Source organism: Sinohyriopsis cumingii, chromosome 3 (assembly GCF_028554795.1).
Source record: "Sinohyriopsis cumingii isolate HCF-2022 chromosome 3, ASM2855479v2, whole genome shotgun sequence".
NCBI classification, from domain to species: Eukaryota; Metazoa; Mollusca; class Bivalvia; order Unionida; family Unionidae; genus Sinohyriopsis; species Sinohyriopsis cumingii.
In genome coordinates, this window is record NC_142963.1 from 126,055,840 (window position 1) to 126,072,181 (window position 16,342).

At 32.8% G+C, this 16,342-nt stretch overlaps 1 protein-coding gene across 2 annotated transcripts in view; it reads right to left on the reverse strand.

The window, feature by feature from the left end:
* LOC149803793 (ras-related C3 botulinum toxin substrate 1) overlaps positions 1-16,342 on the reverse strand; it is a 55,186-nt gene that overhangs the window by 12,293 nt on the left and 26,551 nt on the right. The window contains exons 4-5 of one of the 2 annotated variants that reach the window (XM_089953595.1): positions 6,827-6,889; positions 862-5,503 (exon numbers count right to left, since the gene is read on the reverse strand). The exons of the other annotated variant lie outside the window; for it this stretch is intronic. Coding sequence (XP_089809721.1) covers positions 5,213-5,503; positions 6,827-6,889 — 354 coding nt within the window. The 3' untranslated portion in view covers positions 862-5,212. Of the gene's footprint in view, positions 1-861; positions 5,504-6,826; positions 6,890-16,342 lie in introns of those variants that run through there. 2 annotated transcript variants of the gene reach the window in all.

The window sequence follows — 16,342 nt, forward strand, 5'->3', positions numbered from 1 at the left end:
TGGTGTCATTATATACAGATCAAGTATGTCCATCTATTTGTCTATGTGTCTGACATTTAGTTCTCACAACCTGCCTCATATCACAAACCTAGTCTTAACTTTGCCAGTGATTAAGTAAATGTTACAAATTGATAAATAACCAACCCTGATCAGTTCAGTTAATCCTTTTAATTCCAATTTACTTCCTTTCTGTCACCATGTCAGGAGATTTCATCAACAAAACATACACTTGTAGGTGGATCAAAGTTTTCTCTTAGGAGCCTTGTTATAACACATTTCCTGTTACAAGGTTCGAGTATTGAATATCATTTTCTGCCAAATCATGAAATTTTGTATTAGCAGAAATTAACAGACACTGTAACAATGAATGTATCCAGATAACATGGATGTCCCCACCCAATATGATGCATTAATCAATACAATGCTTACACCTTGGCTGAGAGTGGTATCTGTCAAGCTATCACTAAAAAAAGAGATTCAAATCTATGACTTACCATTTCAATCACCATCTAAGTGTGAATTGTTACAAATAACACATACAGACAGCATTTATTAAGTAACACAAACAAAAAGAAATCTTTACAACTTGAACGTTTTTCATCCATTTTCAAGAAATTTTCACTATATAGTTACAAGTCATATTTAAATTCCTGGAAAATTCTTCATACCCTCCCCCACAAAACCACGGTAAAGAATGAGAAATGCAAATGAGAAGGTGGAAAATTCTCCATTATTCTCAAGGTTCAACACAGGCTTTCGACGGCAGACAAGTTACCATTATTGTTATTCTGAGCTGCTATTATATTTGTTTCAACACCTAGCACAGATCCGTCATAACAAACACAAAACAAAATAACAAAATCTAAAGTACTTTTTATTTATACTTGTTCAATTTAATACATATAGATAGTAGGCAAAAAAAAGGTGATAAAAATGGCTAAAAAATACATATCTTTAGTGCAAGAGAAAATAATTGCCTTTTAATTTAAAGCTGATATTTTAAAAGTACAATTAAGCAGCACCTGAAATTTTCACTGAAAATCATTGAAATAAAAGCAACTTTAATCAATAAAGTTTCAATAAGAAAAAGCATCGGAGATATCGATTTGGAGCAGGTACATTTAATTAAATATGACATACCTATTATTCAGCAAATCCAATGTTACAATCATTGAGATTTTCCTGACCTTATTCTGATAATAAAATGAAAATATGTGGCAAAAAAGGTTTCCACTTGCCAGATGCATCAATACACAATGGAAATACTAATTTTCTGGGCAAGATATTTAGGGAAAAATTATCCAGCAAGGTAATGACATTTTATTCTAGCCAAAATGTTATAAATAATGGCATAAATGTGTTTTGTGTATAGGTGGCGCTCTACAGTTTCGTATTTTGCATAGGGTTAGGATTTTAAAGAATAAGAATTTCCCCGGCTTTCCTCACTGGTTATACTGGCTATTTAAAAAAGACCTTGTATATCTTAGGTATAATGCAAAGAACCTTTAATTCCCTTTATTTTGGTGTATGATTGATGGGTGTACTATGGGTTATAGAGTATACAGCTTGGCCTTACTTCAGATGTGCACCTTTCAAAAAAGTGCTAGCTCTACTTGGTCATTTTCACTTCCTGAACTTCAGAGGTAAATTGTATAAAAAAGAGCTGATAAATTTTTTACATTTTATATATTTGGTAGTTCATTCATTGCACTTTCAGAAGCTGGTATTGTCTAGTCTGGCAAAATTCATTTTCCCTATTTTAATAGCTGCTATGTAAAGTATACTTTAGACTAATTCAGGCTGTTTTTTTTAACATAAGGGAGCAGTCATTTTAGTTAGCAGTGTGCTTAAATCATGTAAAATTTCCAAAAGTACAATATCCAAAAGAAATATCATCCACATTACATTAATGTAACATAGAGGTATGCAAACATTCTCTCCAATGTGCATGTTTTAAATGTGAACTACTTCACCTTACATACATCACTCTCTCAAAAGTACATATTATCTGGTGAGCGCCCCCATATGTGTGCATGTCTGAACATTTTCACATTTTCATTACCATACTGTTTCTTTTTTATCATATATGTTGCGAGCTTTCTCCATTCTCTCCTGAGCTAATCCAACAGACTTTGTGTAACCTTTAAAAACTGAATGTTATCTGTCAATATAAACCATTTTCACATCCCATGTCACAATGATGCAGAATACTTCAGTGGCTTTACAACTCGGTCAATTGTAACAACTGTTTGAATAAATTATCCAATATAAAGTTACATACCAAATAAAGTCTGAAATCTGTCAAGAATTAAGGTAGTTAGTATGCAGAAAGGAAAGAAGGGTAGGCCAAAATGCAGGGGGCATAACTCTGGTAAAAGATAGTTAATATTTTGAAAATATAACTGAACAACAATGACACTCAAACACATCTAATGTCTCATGTATATAACACTAAATACAAAATGTTTGAAATCCAATAATAAATATGGGAGTTATTGGGATTGAGGCTGACAATAATGGCCAAAGCTCTGATGAATGATGTAGGATGCTATTATTCAAGTCCAACTTAGATCGCATCAATAATTGCATACCAAATCTGATAAATATCTGCATACCAAATTTTGTTGAAATCTAGTAACAATTAATATAATCATTATGTTAAATGAAAGTAAATTTGTAGGTTGACTTTCTGAGCTATAATTCTGTTTAAATAATGATGTAAAATACAGATAAACAAACTCAGCCAAAGAATTATCAATATCAAGCTGTACTAAATCTGGTTGAAGGATTTTGTGTCTACAGTACATCAACACAAATAGGCTATTTAAAACCAGGGCAAATCGAGTAAAGTGCCTAGCACCAGGATACACTATGGCAAAATAAAGGTCTTATTGTGAGGAAATAAAAGTGGATGGGATGAACAATCTAAGTTAAAAAGTCTGAACAAACAATCAAACTCAACATGGCTTCATCAATTTCAAGCTGCCTATAGAATTTGGTTGAAAGCCCTTAATAATAATTACGTGTTTATGCGTGAACACTAACGTAGGTGGCTCTGAAACCCAGTGGTTATAACTCTGGTATAGGACAAAGTAGAATGGTCATAAACTCAACCAAGAATTCATCAATAGCAAACTGTACACCAAATTTAGTTGAAATCTAACAAGAATTCTGCTGAGGAGAAACAAAATTTGGTTAGTCTACAATTCTGTTAAACGATGATATAAAAGCTGTCAGTTGAACTTGGCCAAGGCCTCATCAAAGTAAAACTGCTGACAAATTGTGGTTGAAATCGAATAAAAATGAAGGAAGTTATTGTGAGGAAGCAAAAGGGGTTAGGTTTGACAATATGGGATAATAACTCGTTCAAATAATGATGCAGAACTGTGGCAATAAAAATCAAATGAAGCCAAGATTTCATAAAGCTGCACTCGTATTTTTTTACTGAAATCCAATACAATCAAAGGAAGTTATTGTGCAAACAAAGTGCGCTGGTCAGCTGGCTAGAAGGAATGATGAAAAGAGCAAAAAATGGAAAGGCCCAATTGAGTGTCTCCTATTTTGACAATAATTATAATCTTGAAGTATCAATCCATAATTTTCTTTGTTCATGTCAATAATGTATGGATCAGCATCAGACCAATCAACTCAAACAAGATTGTCTCAGTAACGCAGCTGATTTTCCTCATAAGTCTGATCAGCTTTCATTAAGGTGTAACAAAATATCATCTACTGTTACTATCAAGTTCAAAAACATCTATTTAAAAAGTTTGGAATCCCAAACTGATGTATCAAGAGTAAACATTATGTTAATTTGAAAAGTTTGCAAAGTGCACATACACATACACCTTATTTACATCTAGCACAGTAGCATAAACTTAGTTTCAACCCATATGTAGCTCAATGGCTTGTTGCTGTCTTTCAACTTGATGTAGTTCTTGGAATTTTGTTCTTCATTTTGCATTACAATGGCAACCCTAAAACTCGGATCCAAATCAAACACAGACAAGCTAATTATCCAGAATTTCCTGTAGCAATCATATTTCCATAGCTTTTCCTTTTATTCATTAAGTCTGTATTTTAAGGGTCATTTTCATAAGACTTATGTCAAAATCGTAAGGGCTGGCAGGTCTGCAGCATATTGAAGCATGAAGGTCATGGCCTGCATGTCATCTCATGATTACAGCGTTGCTATAAAACATATGACTTTGATTCCAAGTTAAGAATGTAGAGTGAGCATGTACCAGAATGAATTGTCTTAGCCTCATAATGAAGAAAATGTAATATGGGGTGAGGAAACTGATTTTTCTTTGCATCATAATTATTCAATTGAAGTATGCAGAAAATGCATCTAGGGGTTTAGGGAATGTAAACAAAAGAAAATAACTTTGAATAAAACCTTACCTTAAATCTTCGATGACTCTGACCTTCAACATAAGGTGGAAGGAATAATCAATGAACTGTCTTAAATTCATGATGGTTCATCCCAAGTATGAAGAAAATCAATCAAGCAGTTTAGAAAAAATGAACAAATAAACTTAAACCAAATTCCTTAACATGCATTTTCTATGACTAAATTTGAGTCCCTGATAATAGGGATGAGACAGTGTGCTGTAGAATGCCACATATTTGGAGAATCTATCAAGGGTTTTAGAATATAAAGCGAACGAAAAGTTTTGACCACAATTTTTTGTGTAACCTTCACCTCAAGGTAAAAGGGGCCATTATAGCATGACAAATAATGATTTTCTAAGCTGTATAATATTTCATTCCAAATCTATTAAGCGTTTACGAAATACATGCGAGCATAAAGCTTTAAGCAAAGTCTGGACAAATTACTGGCAATGCCAATGCCACTGTCAGAAAAGTGAATAATGGGCGCTTAACAAAAATAAATCAGCAAAGATCTGTGAGATATTTACCAATCTAAACTTTTAAATTAGACTGAACAAGTGAAGACATGACTCTCTTGGAACAATCTAAAAACAGGCAGTCTAACTACTGATGTTATTCCTTTAACGTAAGTAGGCATAACAAAAAAGGGCAGAGGATAAGAAAGACAAACCCTTTTCAAGTGTTCATTATCTACAACCCCAAATATTCATAAATCAACAAGAACAATTAATAAATACAGATCATCAATTTCTGTGCAAACGAACAATGAACAAATTTCCACTGACTGCACCAAAACGATATATGGGATATCTTTTAGCTATAAAATAGGACATCGTCGCTTTTTCTTGGGTAGCGGTTTAGGATTCATCACAGCTCTTATTGCTTCATCGAAAACTTGCTTCAAGCCTTTCTGTGTAAGGGCAGAACACTCTAGGTACTTGACTGCCTGAATTTCTTTAGCCATGGCCAGTCCTTGTGTGCAGGCAATTGGTGTCAATTTTTTTTCTCGTAGTCGTTCCACTGTTTCTTTGTCTTCTCTCAAATCCAGCTTGGTTCCCACAAGAATGATTGGCGTTTTTGGGCAGTGATGAATCACTTCTGGAAACCACTATAAATATGAAAATTTCAAGTACTATCAGAACTATTTGGTGCGAGTTATCCTATAATCAATAAAAATTACAGTACTTCTTCCATGATAAGCCGAAAGAGTGCCATGAAAAATAAGTCTGAAGTAGAAAACAAGCATATTATTGGCAAATTCTTTTTTTAATAAAGATATATCAACTTTTTGTCAGTCTTGGTATTTTCTATTACTAGATACATATAATCTCAACATGGACTTAGCAAATTTCTGGATTGAAAGAATTACTTATTCCAGTTTGAATGTGCTTGTTTTGCTCCGTCTTTGTGGGCTCGAAAGACACATTCTTGGTGACATCCAGCCAAAGAAATCTGAGCCAAGTGCATTTCCCAAAGACACACAGAGGCATCCAACCTGGGCTGGTATGGGGGAGTATTGAACCCGTGACCCCTGGATTACAAATCTGATGCTCTACCAATTGTAACTCCTGAATGTACATGTAATTTATGTATTTCTTCCTCTTTTCACACGAAATTCTGATAAATGAAAACAATGCACTAACTGCTGGTTGTTATAAAATGGAATCAGTTTATTTAAAACTCTTTTACACTTTACAAGTAATAATAACATTTCTTTTCTTGGAAAGTAAAAATTTGTTTTAATTAACTTTAACATTTGGAATGCCAAAAATGTTAAAACTTGATGCCAAATTGATTAATTTTTGTCTATTCAAGTGGATGATGAAATTCAGCAAGACAAATTTTTAAAATTATTTTTAAGGAAAATTATGAAGGGTAGTTTTCATTTAAGATTTTTAAGTATGATTAGTTTTTACAAAATGCAAAGTTCTCTGTACAAATAAACTTAATTACCAATAAATATTGAGGTTTTTGTTCATGGACAGAGTAAGAACACCCCAGATGCCCTTGATAATGTGACCTTCTATGACAACTGCATACAAATTTGTCTAAGTGTACATATCCAACATGCTCTTGACATGTCATATGTTGGTTAACTGGTTATTGAGGTAGTGTAATTAAACCTCCATTTCAACCTGGGTCCAAAGCAGTAAAAACTTAAAATCAAGCATGTTACAACTATCCAAATAGGGCATGAAGCCATCTTAAAAGTTTATAAAAGTCATGGTGAGTTTGAAACATTACAATGAAATTTAATATTCACAAATGATCATTTGAAAAATCAAACTTTAATTTTTGTTGAATGTTAACACAATAGTTGTTATTCACTTGAAATTATTCATTATTATCTGAGTCTTCAATTAAAATTGTATTACTGTAAGCACAGCAGGGTTTTCAAATGGTCACAAAGCACCCTTAATTAACAGCTTACCTTTGCTCTGACATTCTCAAAGCTAGCTGGACTTATTAAGGAGAAACAGATGATGAAGACATCCTGAAAAAGAAATATACAAATTTCTGTGCATGGACAAATCTTTCATCTGAAACATTACACATCACGTCTGTCAATGCTGAGAATTCACTCCTATTTGTGGGTTTCCAGTTTTTTGTTGATTTTGTGGAACCAGTATATACATTACATGAAAGACTTAATAAATAATAATTTACCCCTGGAGAAAATAAAGGTCACACCACACTGCACTGGCTATTCACAAATTTAAGTAATGACAAAAATATTCATTTGATAAAACACCTTTGAAAAATGAAACCCACCAAAACTGGAATCACTGTACATTTATGTTACTATTCAATAATATGTTGACCTAAAAAAATTAGTCCTCAGGCTTCTCTCATATTCATCTCTATTTGTACAGCACCATCATGCATGTGAAATATGTCTAAACTCCTGCTGCATGGATCAAGGTAAAAAATGCTGACTTGTGAATATTATTGTTTCTTCTTATTTGATTGGTATTACATGGGTGTCATTTTGGTGCATCAGTGGGAAATGGTTTCAGGCAATCAGGTGGTGTTATCTAAAGGGAGATAAATAAATGATTAGGTGTATTAAAAAAATAGGGCAAGAAGTAATTATCTAAGTGAAGGGGATTTATTAAATGAAAGTAATTTAGAGCTTGAAAATACTGTCTGTGATTTTAAATTTTAAAAAAAAGTTTTTGGCACTGTTCTTTTAGAAATCAGAATGAATGATACATTCAAGAACAGAAACTAAGTATCTGACCTTTTCATATACGTACTGTATAAAGCTTCATTTTGTGACCGAGTTAAAAACTAAAAGCAATAAATTTTCCATCAAAGGATTGTGAAGTCTTCCAGTTAAGTGTTGCAAGACTTTTTTGTGTGTAAAAAAATGTATTGGTGGTCACCTCATATAAAGATGAACTTCCCAAACAGAGATGTCAGATTTAATCAATCTCACCACTGCTCGCTATAAAAAAAACCAATGCCCTGTATATAACAATCACATGATAAATATGGTCAATAATCACCATATATAGCCCAAATAATAATATATGGGTCGGAAACAAGGTACTATCGGGGGCTTTAAAAGTTCTTAGTAAATGAGTGTAGTGCTTCAGCAATGGTAATTCAGTACAACTCCTAAAATGTATAACTTTAAAATGGGATAGGTCCCTCAGTATTTACATGAATAAATATTACTTTTTGTTTTTACATGCTCATTGTGGATAGTTTAAAACAAAAGGAAAAAGGCATTGGATCTTGCCTATCAAAACCATCATTACTTTGGAGTGGATGAGTTTAAAACAACAGGAAAAAGGCATTGGATCTTGCCCATCAAAACCATCATTACTTTGGAGTGATTGAAAACCATCATTATTTGGAGTGATTGAAAACCATCATTACTTTGGAGTGATTGAAAACCATCATTACTTTGGAGTGGATGAGTTTAAAACAAAAGGAAAAAGGCATTGGATCTTGCCTATCAAAACCATCATTACTTTGGAGTGATTGAAAACCATCATTATTTGGAGTGATTGAAAACCATCATTCCTTTAAGTGATTGAAAACCATCATTACTTTGGAGTGGATGAGTTTAAAACAAAAGGAAAAAGGCACTGGATCTTGCCTATCAAAACCATCATTACTTTGGAGTGGACGAGTTTAAAACAAAAGAAAAAGGCATTGGATCTTGCCTATCAAAACCATCATTACTTTGGAGTGGATGAGTTTAAAACAAAAGGAAAAAGGCATTGGATCTTGCCTATCAAAACCATCATTACTTTGGAGTGGATGAGTTTAAAACAAAAGAAAAAAGATATCGGATCTTGCCTATCAAAACCATCATTACTTTGGAGTGGATGAGTTTAGAAGAACAGTTACAACAGAAGTGATAAACCTCTGCAACCTCTTTAAGGACAGAATTTGAAATGTGGGAAGAAAATAGTGGTAGTGGTGGTGATTCATCCTCAATTTTAACACTGGTGTTCTAACACAAATACTTCTGGAATTGCAGGTAAAATACAAGGAAATCACAAAACTAAGGTTCATACACTAAATGAAGGAGAAAATATGCACTTGTGTCAAGTGTTGTATGCATGTTCTTGGCATTTTTTTCCTAGTGCATGGTGTGGTATAAGTGTCAATTAGAGTTACCAAATGTAATGAATCAATCCCATCCTTGATAATAAATATGAACCAATTGGAGAAGAAACACCAGTTGTAGCAATTAAATAAAGAAGTAAACAGGTAAACATGGCATCTGACAGAAGAGCAATGACCAGCAATATAACAAGTCCCACACTGAAATAAAAACAGCCCACCCCCTCCCCAGTAAAGACAATATATGTAGCTCTTGTTAGTTTTGGTGGTTGTTTTTTTTTTGTTGTTGGTGTGTCAAGTATATATAGAGAGAGACAGAGAGAGACAGACAAAGACAGGCACAGCACAAACATATGAACAGTTCTATCATAATGATGCATTAGAAATAAAATGTTCTTGCCAAAAGACAAAGGCAGGATTTGAACTCAACTTTCTGGTTAAGAGTCAAGCACAATATTTACATAGTTGATGTCCGAATTTCACAAAAGAAATTTTCAGCATAAAATGGACTCAAAATTGCAGTAATTAAAAGACCCTCAAATAGGTATTTTGGCTGTCAATTTGCAGAACCAACTTTGTAATGACTCATTCACAAATTTAATCCCCCAGTGGTGTTTACCATTACTCCTGATGTTTGTGCTGGACAAGTTGACTATAGTATTTGTTTTGATTTGGTGATTTACAAGACAGCAACACAAGATCTTAACTACCAATGCATTTGGAGTAAAGTACCTTGCCCAAGGACATGCCACAGTAATAAAACCAGACTTATCAGATGGTAGGATTAGAATCCACACCTTTCTGTCAGAAGTCCAGCAATCCAGACTGTGCCACAATGGCTCTATGTTCAGACCAGAGCTCAGTGGATTAACCCTGATATCTGCACTACACAACTTGCTGGTATGCAATGTCCAGTCTTTCTTAACAGTGACAATAGTTTATACAGCTCGTACAAGTTTTGCTTAAATAGCTTTTGGTTAAGTTGGGGGGAGGGCATCTGTCAGGTTTTCAAAGAAAACTTTTCTTACCAAAGTTTCATTTTCTCCTCATTATTTCATTTATGTTTTGAGTCATCTAATCCAACCTTATGTATCCTATTTTATTTCTTTATTTATGTGTAGAAATATGTAAATAAGAAATCAATTGTTTTTAAAGTTTTGCATTTACTCAGATAAACTAAAGAAGTTTTGATTCATGGAGTTTGCAAGGCAACCCCTCAAATTTTTAAGGATTATTCAAGTTGTTCAGATCATTATTTCAAGTCCAGTTGTTTTTCAAATTAAGATAAACAATTACAAGTTTTGTTTCCATCAGAACTATTTTAAATGGGAAAAGAGAGATTTAAAAAATAAAATTATGCTAATTAGTAAGAAAGGCATTTTATAATTACCCAAGAGTCCATTTATATTGTAAGAAAGTAATTATCAACTTTTTCTTCTGTAGTTTTTAAACTTTCATCTTGAAAACACAATTTTCTATATATTAACTGAAACTGCAAGTCATATGGAAATTAATTTTGTGAAACAAGGGCTGCTTTGATCTGTGCAAGAAGAAGAAAATGAAAGAATATATGCATATATTTTTTTAAGGCAAAATTAATAGCAAGCCACTAAGCAAAACTACAGAAAAAAAAGCAAGCTCATAATATGACTACAAACTGCACATACTATGATTACAAACTAAATACATACATAAAAACGGGGAAAATGTGATAAAGCTAAATAAATCATCTCTTCTGTTAGTGTATATCAACATGTATAAAGATCAGAAAATTTGCATAGAAAGTATGATAAATCTGAGTTAAACAATAGCACACACACACACACACACGCATATATATATATATATATATATATATATATATATAGAGAGAGAGAGAGAGAGAGAGAGATATATATCGATCGAGAGAGTTTAAACAGCTGTCTACAAATGAACATGCAGAGCAGTCACTTAAAAGTTTCATTTTATATTTCAATACTATATAAAAGTGTTGGTAGCTATGTTATCAAGAACTACTTATTGTGATGGAAACTTTTACTTACATGTATATTCTAGTCCTGATATTTGTGATGTACGGTGTATTCCACAAAAGCAAAGTAACGGTGTTCTACTTCAGCATCCAAAACAAAATGACGAGAGGATGAAGACTCGTAAATACAAAATACCGCAAATAAATTTGATTGTGTGTTAGTAAATTTACATTATATGGTCAGTAGAAAACAACCTGTAAACAAAAATGTCACAGAATATAATATTATGAGGGTAGCTTGTTTTTAACAATGATCATGGAAAATCTGATTTTCTTGTACTTGAGAAACAAGTTTAAAGCCATAAGTGTAATGTAGACAAAAGCAAACCTTGTATTACTTCTACAACAAACAACAAAAAGATATACGAGTATGAAAACAGGTGAACACAATTCAACATTCTTTAGTAATTAAATACCTTCACCTATACTAGACTTAAAATCAACTTCTGCAGGCAAGTTGCTTTTGCAAATCAATCTGATGGGTTTCATTTTTTCCATTCACTGGAACAGCTACTGCAGTTGAGAATTAAACAATTTTGCTGTAATGTAAATCTGCAATTGGCTTTCTACCCTGATAAACAATATTTGCTTGCGTATTAACATATTCTGTACTGAGAATAATATTGGCTCAGGTCTGCCATGGAATACCGACACTGAATTACCAGTGGATCAGTCTTTGTTCACCAGAAATCTCAAATAAAATACAGCATGCACCCTAATATGGCCATCAATTTGGATTGGATTTAATCAGGATTATCATACACTACAATACAAACTGTGGATGCAAACTTTTCTTGCCCTGAGACGTATTTATAATCCCTGATAATCGATGAACAGCCCAGTCTCCACAAAGTTCTACTTATTAATTCTAGCCTCAAAGTTTATATCTTAGAAATCATACTAATGAAATCTTAAGACAAAAACTTGTTCCTGTGACAGTAGTTAATTGTCATAGAATTTATGTTACAGACAAGATATAAATTTAATAATTTCTAAGTCTTACTTTAGAAGAAAAATTTGTTTACCTACCATATACTTCTACTTTGCAATATTTGCAGTAACTGATATTAGGTATGGGGCCTATTACAATTGAAATCTGAATCAATTGTAATCACTTACAGCAGGAGCTGTAACTGTAATCATATTCACTGATTTCAAAAACTCTATAATCATAATCGTCCTTCATTTGCAGTGTAAAGAGTGTAATCACATTTAGAAATGACAGCAACCAAAAGATCTGCAATTATATTCTTAATAATTGTAAGAATAATAAAATTTTCCATAAACAAAAGACCATGAATGTTGACTATTACATTAAGCTAATTTTCTAAAGTAAAAATATGCTACATGTATCTTATAATTTTAGGTTGACTGTATGTTAATACAAAAATTCAGGTTTAGTTGGCAACTCTTTCATAGGTACAAGTTCGCAGTGAAACAGACTTCAAATAAATGTACTTTACTTGTTTTCTGAGCAGAAGTCCAATTACTAAAATTATAAAGCTAAGGACCTTTACTTGGCTTCTGAGATGTTTATACAGCTTGGGTGAGAAGCTTAGAAGGCCCACGTAAAAAGACCTGCTGTGTGGCTCTTTGTCATTGTTCACTGTGAGGTCAATTATTCAACATGTAAATAATTATCAAAAAACATTTACAGAGTTAAAATGGTTTGTTTTTCAGTTATACAATGTATAATAATGATAAGCAATCATAATCATCACCCTGTAATGAGAGTCACAATCGTAATCATGGTTTCCAAATAAAGTGTAATTGTAATTGTAATCAACAGTGCCAAACAACCTGTAAATGAAATAAAGTGTAATCGTATTTGTAATTGAAAAGTAATTATGTACTGCTAGAAATATATGCTGGCATCTTGCCTTTATCATGACAATGTATCAGAAAAGCTTGTCTTGAAAAAAAGCACAACCTTAGGAATCTAGACCATTGTCTGACCAGACAAAATCACAGCAACTATTCTGTCTCTCTTAACTTCTCAGAGGTCTAACTTGTGAAGATGTGCAACAGCTCGTTTAAAGAGAAATTTTCTACAGACCAAAATGATGCCTAAATTATCAAGTTTTCTGTAAATGCAAACACCCTTAAAAAAATCAAGGTCTAGGTGTGAAACTGCAATGTAAGATGTTTGTAATATTTAGCTAATTTAGTGTCAACCTTACATCAGGTGAAGATGTAAAGGAAAACAAAGTCGTTTCCTTTGTGACGCGTTTGAGACTGACAACAATTAGGTAAAGTAGGCAAGCAAAGGTTATTTATAAATGAAGCACACCAAATTTAAGTGACACCGAATGTTTCTTAAGGGTAGAAAATGCACTTAGATTTTTTAAAAACTTGTCAGGATCATATGACGTGGTTTTCCAGAGTCCCAAATCTGTTCTTGTTGATTTTAATTGCACTTGTTACGCATTAATGTCTACTTCATACCAAGGACACACTAAAGCAGCCAACTCCAGCTACCCTGATATGTACTCTTTTAACTCAATGGATAAACTTCAAATAATATTTTTAGTATCATTTCAGAAAGGAGTTCCTAAACTTGTATTTTCAAGATTAAATTCTTTGCTTTTCAGCAAAGGAGAACCAGCTGATCAGCCCAAGGATGACACCTAGTAGGTGTAGAACTGTAAATCTCACATTTATACAAAATGGGAAAATAGATTTACTTTTGTACCAATTGTGTGTATTGTCATTTTAAACATATGATACGTATTGTAATACAAATCACTTGATACAATATGTACTGTGATAAATAAAGTTTTATGGATTGTTTAACTATTGCACATGCACACATCTTTGATATAATTTTAATCAAGATAATATAACACAGTCTTAAAAAGAACCTTAAAAAGTCATTGTTCTTTGATACATGTGAATATTAACTTATGTCCAGTGGGTAAGAGTGACTATACAGAACCACAGATATATTTCCACAGTATGTGTAGATACAATGGTTGACGTATCATATTCTATCATCTTACGGAGGTACAGGATACATCATCTCACCAAGAAGTATTTGTGTATTGCCACATCTCCAGGTGGATGAGTATATGATTTGATTATCAGAATCTGATTTGATTATCAGAATCTATGTCAATCTCTAACAGTTACCTAAAATAACGTTGACCCATGGCCAATTGGACTACTAAAAGAACTATTTACCAATAATCTGGTGGAGTTAACAAATTTAAAATAATCCCCATTAATAATATTTTGCCATTTTTCAACTAGTCTGGAGCAAAGATAAGAATGAGGGGAGACCACAACACTAAATATTCACATATAAGGCACTTAACAACATCAATACAAAAAAAACCCCATTAACATAAAATGTGTATCTTGAATATTGTCTCTTAATAGCTACCACCTATACTTGGTAATGCAACGATAAGAATGGTTCCATTCAATCCACCGTACAAGCAAACAAGAGAGCCACATCCACAAAATGCAGTGCCTGGCCTGTGATTACCATATATACTTGCATATAAACCCATTCGCGTATAAGCCAACCCCAAAATGAATAGGTATAAATACTAAAAAGTGCATGACCTGCATATAAGCCAACACAATGGTCCGAGACGACATCAGAAAATGCATGTTGTAAGTTCTAAAGGCATTTATTACGGCACTATTACATTAGCAAAAATTATAGTATAGCTCTCTCCAAGTTGGCATGTATGATTATTACATTGAAATAGTATAAATTTGTTTGAGAAGTCAAGAAAATTAATAAATTGTTTTCTTGTTGTTTTTGCATAATTCACATTTGTGTATAACTTGATCGTATGATGGCAAGAATTGAGCATTTGCGCATTGCTGTAACACTACCTCTCCCTTTTGACTTGATTATTGTTTATGCTATTGCATTAAACTTTTATATCAGTGCACCAGTAATTACTTTTTTATTTTGCCTCGAAATTGTAAATACTTAACTCATTAAAATATTATCCCAGTGTGATAACAATAAGGTTTGATTCAACATTTGCAACTAGGCTAGAAAGCATATTTACATAATGGTGTCACTACATGTACATTGCAGTTTTGACCATGTGCTGAATGAAGTACATCTCTTTGATTCAAATCATGGGCACCACTGCACTAAACTTTAATGATAAAACCACAATACAATAATCACTTTTCAGAAATAATGCTTCAAAAATTATGCCAACACCATAAAAACTGAGTTGTAGTTTCCTTTTGATGTAATCAACCTTACACCCTGTTTTACAGTAATTGTGCTAAAATTACAGACTGAAAGGCAATTACACATCAAAGTACTGGTAATGCTTGCCAATCAAAATTCCATCTTAACCCAAGCCAGTTCCATGGTTTTAATGATTAACTAGCCTGTATTGATATCAGAAAACAAAAGACAAATCCGCTACTTATAAACAAAGAAAACACTGAAACATCCAACTTTCCACTGTGTGGAAAATTATGTTTTTGATCAGCCAAAACACAAGAGCAAAACAGATTGACAATGATCTTAGCTGATCTATATTCAGAATTTTATCCTCTATTATTGCCATTCTTTCATGAACATGTAACAGTTATGTAAGTTGTGCCTTGCTCATCTGAATGTGAGTAACTTCTCATAAAGATTACCTCAATTTGTCTCATTTCTTATATCAATGAACAAGAGTAACTTGTGAGTGCATGGATCGACGTAAATAAAACAGCTATTACTGACTAGCTGAAGTGTTATCTGGAAGAATGGGATTTGGCTGAAAAAATGAATAAAGCAAAATCTGCATCTAATATGTATGGGAATACACAATGATTACAGTGATGCTAGGCACAATTTGCACTATGTAAGTACTGTACATTATAGTACAGCCTGGTCTCCGGGTAAACTCAAACCAGCCCCTTGAATTACGAAGTTTTTTTATTACCTTTATTTAGTGTTGGAGAAATCAGAAACTATGCATATGCAAAGTAATAACAAAAGTAATCATAGTAGTGTATAACAGTTCTGTTCACCAATAATGTAATTTTTTTTCCACATGCATATATGTCTTAGGACACAGAAAATAACTACATTTTTGTGTCCAAAATTTACAGCCATTATGTTGTCAACAAAAAAATCTAAAAAACTTTCAAGTTTAGACCTTCACCCATAGATAAGCCAACGTTCCTTCTTCCAGGCCTTTATTTTTTCATAAATTCTGAGGCTTATACAGCAGTATATATGGTACGTTGCTAGAATGATATAAATTTCTGCTTATACACGTTTTACAGGAAATCCTAATATATTAAGGCACAGACTTTATGCATACAAGGCAACAACACAAATGTTTCCTATTGCACTGGTTTTAAAAT